The sequence below is a fragment of the Dinoponera quadriceps genome, unplaced genomic scaffold, assembly GCF_001313825.1.
Source record: "Dinoponera quadriceps isolate SergipeBrazil2010 unplaced genomic scaffold, ASM131382v1 scaffold1280, whole genome shotgun sequence".
NCBI lineage: Eukaryota > Metazoa > Arthropoda > Insecta > Hymenoptera > Formicidae > Dinoponera > Dinoponera quadriceps.
In genome coordinates this window covers 554,418-560,960 of record NW_014555813.1, presented here as the reverse complement: position 1 = coordinate 560,960, position 6,543 = coordinate 554,418, and the positions used below count along the sequence as shown (strand labels likewise).

Genomic DNA, 6,543 nt, shown 5'->3' with positions numbered 1-6,543 from the left:
CTCCGCTCTCAATGCGACGTTGATAAATAATTATTGGAGTATAGACGCGGGCATTTACAAGCAGGTGCGCATTCAGCGAGGCGGCGACTTCGCGACACCTGGTGCTGATTAACGAAGGAATCGTCGGCGCGGCGCGCGCGCGCGCTGCGACTTAAGCGGCCGGCTAAATTGCCACGTTATTCTTGTAAACCGCGGCATCCTCGACCGTCCAATTACCGGACGAGGTGGCAAGTCGTTTCGTCGTCCGGGGATACACGCGTTCCACGCGCGCGCACGGCGGCTTGAAATCGCCACTTTTTTCCTCGACTGCGAGACGGCACCGTTAAGGACGGATAATGAGACGACCATGCGAGAGCTGCGTAGAGAAAGAGGACCCTCGGAGAGCGTCCCGTCGCGTCGTCGTCGTGCCGCGTAACACCGCGAAGCGGTACCGCGCGGTCGGCGGTAGCGCGACTTGGCTACAAAATACTACCTACGAACCGACGACCCCGTGACCCCGAGCTTCCATTAGATTTATGCAGTCACAATGTTGCACGTCGCCCGCCTCCGCGATACACGTGAACGCGCGTTTGCAAGAGAAAGAGAGGAGAGAGACGGGCATCTCGAGCGCGTCGCAAACGTTTTGTCGTCGTTAATATTACTTATATCGCATCCATCGTGCGATGATAAATCGCGCGGGTAGATTTTCGACGGTGATTACCAGCGGTGTTAATGGGAGTCGCACGGCGACGCGGCCATCCCAGCCGATCCAACCGCGTATTTCTTTCACGCTTCCAATTGTACGTGCATGACAGCTGTTAAAAATGAGCGTATTAATTAAGGGGAAATTCAACAGGAGTGTCGCGCAATATTTATCCGAGCGACGGCACGTTGCGCGCGCCGCCTATTACGCAAAACGCGCGCACACGCTGTCACGGGGAGGCAGAAAAAAGGATACCGCGCGCGTGTCCGAGGAATATGAAATGAGTGACGGTCGGCAAGAAACCGAGCCATTCGATGGCCAACGTCGTGTAACTTGTCGCACGCGCCTTCTTATCTCTCGACGACGCCTGCCTTCAATCCAACGTCGTGTAAGCGACTCTCGTGAAAATGTGTCGATGCTACGGACTACACTTTGTAATTACCAACTGTTGCACGGTATCCCGTGTCTTTTTCTTATTGTTGTTCCTCCACGTCAAAATCGAGCAATCGCTCCATCGATAAAAAAAATCGACTAGCTAATAAGCAAGCTCTGCTCGATCGGTTTTCTTGCTGTTATTGTTTCACCGTAAGTGTGCTTGTAATTAGAGTTACAATCAAACTTGTAATTTAAATTCCTGTGCACAAATTGGTATAATTATTATTACACGTGAAATTATTCCTTTCTGGTATGTCCTTACAGAAATATTCGGCCGCTTTCGGCTGAGTGAGTGTGACTCTGATTTTAGATCGGAAGAGAACACTTCTCTGTAATAACGCATGATAGTGGAGTTATATTATAATGGATTGCACACGAGTATAATCGGATGGTACAAGCGTGCTATTGAATATTTTTCAGTAGTAAACACGTACAGAGAGTGCTAGGTAAATTTGAGGCGTGCAAACGTGCGTTTAGCTACGAGTACAAAATACTCGTTTAACGCTCACAAGCGCTCACATTGCGCATTTTGAGGTGGCACGAGTAAACGCACGATTCTTTAACGTGCTTCTTTTCGTAGTAAAACGGGGAAACGTATTAACGTGCTGCCGTCTCATCGACCGGAAAACGAGTATCGCAGACGGACAATCTCCTAAAAAATATTCATGCATGCTCGTGTGTCATATTCCCCTGCTTAATGGACTGTGCGTGCCTGAGAGTGCGAGAAATAAGCATAAAAATAATAAGACAAGCTAAAAACGGATCGGAACGCGGACCCATATGAGGAGTAAAAGCGGTGAATCATTTTTAGGAGTATATAATGTTATTTTTATAGGAAGCTCCAAAATGATAGAACTTCACGCGCAAAACTGTGCCGATCCGTGTGAGTTCGGGCTCCAGATGTTTGCTCAGCATTTATCACTCGGTATAGAGATCGTCACTTTTCAAACGAGGCGAACGTTAATTTCCTAGCAACACTTGTATGATAAAATAACGTGCCGTTAACAGCGCTCAGTTATCTCCGAGCACGTCATCGGCGCGCATCCCGTTTTCTCCCTTCACAAAATCACATTCGGCACACGGACACGACCGATACCTCCATCGGTTATTAAATCTTCTTGGTGATCTAAAATCGCGCCGGCAAATCGCGCATTGTTTCGGAGAGTGCAAATTCACTCCGGAGTACGAGCCATTTTGCAGCTCGTGGTCGTTCGGAATCGTAGGAGAGCTGCCACGACGAATCGTCCGGATTACATCGTGCAACGCGCGCCAGATGGTGACCGGACGGGTTCGATTCCTTCGAGGCCCTTCGCCATCCTAACCCACCTCTCCGAGTCCTGCTCATGAGACGACGCGCAGACGCGACGTTATCACTTCGGTATCGCATCGTTGAGAAGGGAAACAAGAGCCTAGAGAATGGTGAAGCCGAAGATGTCGGCCCTCGTGGCCTCCGCCATTCGTAATCTGCGGGAGCTCCGTGGCTCCACGTCGAAGGAAATCATGAACTACATTAAGATGCAGTACAACGCGACCGACGCGAATACGCGAAAGCAGGTATCTGATTTGGACTTATCTCACGTAGTTTTGATCGATCCATTAACGAAACGATTTCCATGTTATTCTCTTTCGTTGTACTCTTCTTCCCTCTTTCGATGAATATTAATTATAATTTTAAAAATTCGGAAAGAACTCGGTTCTTTTCATACTTTCCGCGGTTCTCTTCGGTTTTTTATTCGCGAAGAAACCGTGAAAAAACGCTTTCCTTCTCACGAATTCCTTCGGTTTCTTTTCGGAAAATTGAAAAAAGCGGGTTTTCTTCAAGCCTTCATTATCAATGCGCTCAACGATAACTTTCCGACGTTTTTCTAACTCCTTCAAAGGGGGAAAAATGGTGTAGATTCTACGATATTAATCGTTTACAATGGAGAAGGTTTATCCGAGAATTTAACGTTAATAAGCGCAGAGAAAGACGCTGTCAGGAGACGTTTCTTTTCTAGATCTACGCCGCTCTGAAACGCGGCCTGGACTACGGCATCTTGAAGAAAGATCACGGCTACTATAGCCTCAATATGGATCCCGACATGCTGTACAAAGCGCACACCGTGACGCCCTTGGAGCAAGGCAGGAGACGGAGGCGGAGACGAGGACGTGGCCGATCGCGAGGACGAGGGCGAGGTCGTAGAGGTCGCGGTAGGGGCAGGAGCACGGTAGGAAGAGGAAGAGGGAGGGGGAGGAGGAGGAGGAGGAGGAGGAGAAGGAGGAGCGGAAGCAGGAGTAGAAGGGTAAAAAGTCTTCCTGAATCGAGGTCCCTCACGGCCAAGTGCAGGTGCACTTCCAGGAAACCCTCGGCGCACGCCCTAAGGGACACCCCGGTGGAGAACCTTCGTAAGGACACGACTGATTTGTACAAGAGGAGCAGCGAACAGACACCGTTCCGGCTGAGCCGTAGCCGCGATCGAAGCCGATCGCGCAGCCCGTCGACCAGCAGCGACAAGGAAGTAGTCATCGATCGAGAACGCGACCGATCGTGAGCGCGCGCAACAAGACGATCCTCCGCAGTCGTGTGTATCCTTTCTATTTCTTTTTGTCCTCGTAAAACCGAAATTGACATTTCGTACGAACGTTTGGCAAATTTGTTAACTGCTATTGCGACAAACAACAAGTCTTTGCTTATTGTCCGCCTCACTTCGTGAAGTTCAATTCGTCCTGAAATCGTGTGTTTTCAACTTGAATTCCTCTTAAATCGGACTGCAAAGGATCGCAACCGCGCTTGATCCTCGGCGGAATCGACGCGGTGATTACCGACTGATACAACACGGGGATAACTCTCACGAATCTAGACTTCGTTTCTAATTGCCGATAAATTGCAATGGCGGCCCGAGATTTATACTTCACTTTGTAACATGACTTCTACCAAATTTTATATATCCCACATTTACACTCTTTTGTTACATATTTACCAATTATATACAAAACTTTATCATATCGAACGTCCGTGCTTAGTTTCATTTAATCCGATCATTTTAATCCATCATTGCTCTCTCCCACCCTTCCTTCCTCCCCATCTCAAGTCTGACCGATGCTTCCCGAATTCGAAAAATGCCTGTCCGAATATCGCCGGCGAGGAGCGACTTCAACGCCGCATCCCTCGAGATCCTGCCGACTTATTCGCGAATCTCTCGCGGCGCGTGACTTTCAGCCGCGAACGTCCGGGTCGAGGTCCTGACGGAGGCAGTCCGAATAAAACCAACTGCTATAACTCTTACCGCGGCGGGGTTAAGGCGGGTTAGAAAGGATCGAGAAGTGATTAGTGGTATTTACCGGTCCCCGGCGAGAAAACGAGGAAGAAGAGGAAGAGGGAGAGAAACAGAGAAGGAGGGGAGAGATATCTGCCGATTCCCGGTACCGTTTGGACGTCCCACGGGTCCGTCACAATGCCGCGATCTAACTGCTCCCTATTCTCCGACAGGACTCTTCGCGGAGGTCGACGCGATGCTACCGGGGAATCTATCAAGCAATATTAATGCGATTCTAACGGTGACTCTTTCTAACCTAAGATCCTTCCTAGAGCCGGAGAACCGTTCGCTGTTCTCCCTATCTCCGAGAGAACGGATCTCTCTTTGGTGGTCCATCCGGAGCTTCGAGAGTTCGACGTAGAAGGAGAGCGTATCTCGTTAAATCTAAGATCGCTCGCTCGATCTCACGGTCGATTTGTTGCCAACGACACCGGCGGCTTCCGGAGAAATTTGGACGCAGATGGGTAATAACACGGGATATTCCGAGCGAATGAAAAAAATTTTATTTCCGTTATCAATCAACTGGATGTATCTTCTCTTATCTTGTTTTACTTTTACCGTCTTCTTCTGTGCGTAACCTCCTTTCTAAGGTGTATAACGGCTCGTAAGTCTACGTGATACGAGCAGTTGAAAATTCCTTCACGACTACGGCGATGTTAACACTTTGCTACCGCAATGTCGCGCTGTGGTAAACGGGTAACTAGTTTGTAAAAATCGTCTCTGCATATATTCGGTGTAATAATTCATCGTAAAATAGTCATTGTACTTTATCGAAGACTAATACGCTCGGGAAGCTACAAAAGATTGATAAACCGTCTAAATACTGCAATTTAAACTCTAAGAGTAAACTCGATTATTTAACAGAAAGAACGCTATTATTTGAAATAATATCTTCTAACGAAATAAAATATTATTTGGTTACAATAAATATGTAAAATGAATATGTAAAATGAAACAAATAATTTCTTTAGAAGGAAATCATCTTTCGTTTCAAACCAATTTTTGACTTAAGATAAACATACATATTCGTTGAAGAGTCTAACAATCGTACTTACTAATCGAAACACTGGTTTCTTCGGAGCGTGCCTGATAAAATATGTTTGGATGTGATGAAATTTATTGAATTTGAAGGAACCTTTTTCTCAGCGTTCCGAAGAATATCTCCCATTTATCGGGCCCAGCGTTTCGAAATGTATAAAAAAAACAAGTGTGTAGCAACCTTTTCGTGACTAACTCTACAAGAAGAGACAAAATCTATTCGCGCTCGGTCCCAAGAATGACCATTGTCCCGAACGGTATGTCACGCCGCCCGTCGCCACATAAATGAGCCGCACAAATGACGCGAGGGACAAACAGCCCAGACTGAAAATCCCGGTGATACCATCTACTCTCTCGCTCCGCGCGCGATTGCTCGTGCGTTTCGCTGCGAGTGGTGCGGCGCGAAACGTCGGACGTCGAGGTGTCAGTGGGTTCTCACGTGCGCCAACCGGCCGAGATAGCGTCACCCCGGCACTACGCGCGATATCATTAAGGTGGATTTATTTTGCCATGCGGCAGTGCCGTCTGCGAGGTTAGATTAGGAGGTAGGCCAGAGAGGCTACGCCCGCGGTTACCCCCGACTTGACTCTCGCGCCGTAACTTACGTGCGAACGTATGCGTGCGAACGAGCGCAATGTCGTGCCCAAGCAGTTAACGCTCGATTAGCGGAAAAATGAGAAAGAGGTAGATAGGACTCGGATACTGATTTTATCCACCAGGAATCGGAAGTAATTTAACGTTTTTCAAACGTTGCGCTGCCTGCTCCCCACGGGTCTTAGTTAAATCAAATTAGGTTACTCCTAAATTCGAAGAGCCGGACAGAGAATGACAGCTCTCTTCCGTCATCACAAATTTATCTATGCTTCTTTTCTTCGTTGTCTTTCTCTTATTCTCTCTCTCTCTCTCTCTCTCTTTCCCTTTTCTTTTTAAGTAAATAACTAACTTTGACCTTGACAAGCTTAATGAACGACACGACAGCGATTTTTCACATTTACGAAGGTGAAAAAGAAGAAGGTAAAGTGAAGAAAGTGAAGAGAAAAGAGATTAAATATCCGAGATTGTTATTCTGGTCCGTGTGAACGTGCCTAATTC

The 6,543-nt window shown here is 47.5% G+C and overlaps 1 protein-coding gene across 1 annotated transcript; it reads left to right on the top strand.

Moving 5' to 3' along the window:
- The first annotated feature begins 990 nt into the window (after positions 1-990).
- LOC106745477 (serine/arginine-rich splicing factor 6-like) lies at positions 991-4,012 on the top strand. The gene is made up of 2 exons (XM_014621113.1): positions 991-2,671; positions 3,115-4,012. Exons 1-2 carry the CDS (start codon positions 2,534-2,536, stop codon positions 3,646-3,648), a joined length of 672 nt encoding a protein of 223 aa, XP_014476599.1. The 5' UTR covers positions 991-2,533; the 3' UTR covers positions 3,649-4,012.
- The last annotated feature ends 2,531 nt before the right edge of the window (positions 4,013-6,543 follow it).

What these genes read in the sequence shown, in the direction of transcription:
- LOC106745477 (XM_014621113.1), top strand. Translation starts at nt 2,534, where the DNA reads ATGGTGAAGCCGAAGATGTCGGCCCTCGTGGCCTCCGCCATTCGTAAT. An exon ending in ACGCGAATACGCGAAAGCAG is followed by an intron (nt 2,672 to 3,114) that starts GTATCTGATTTG and finishes TTTCTTTTCTAG; the next exon opens with ATCTACGCCGCTCTGAAACG.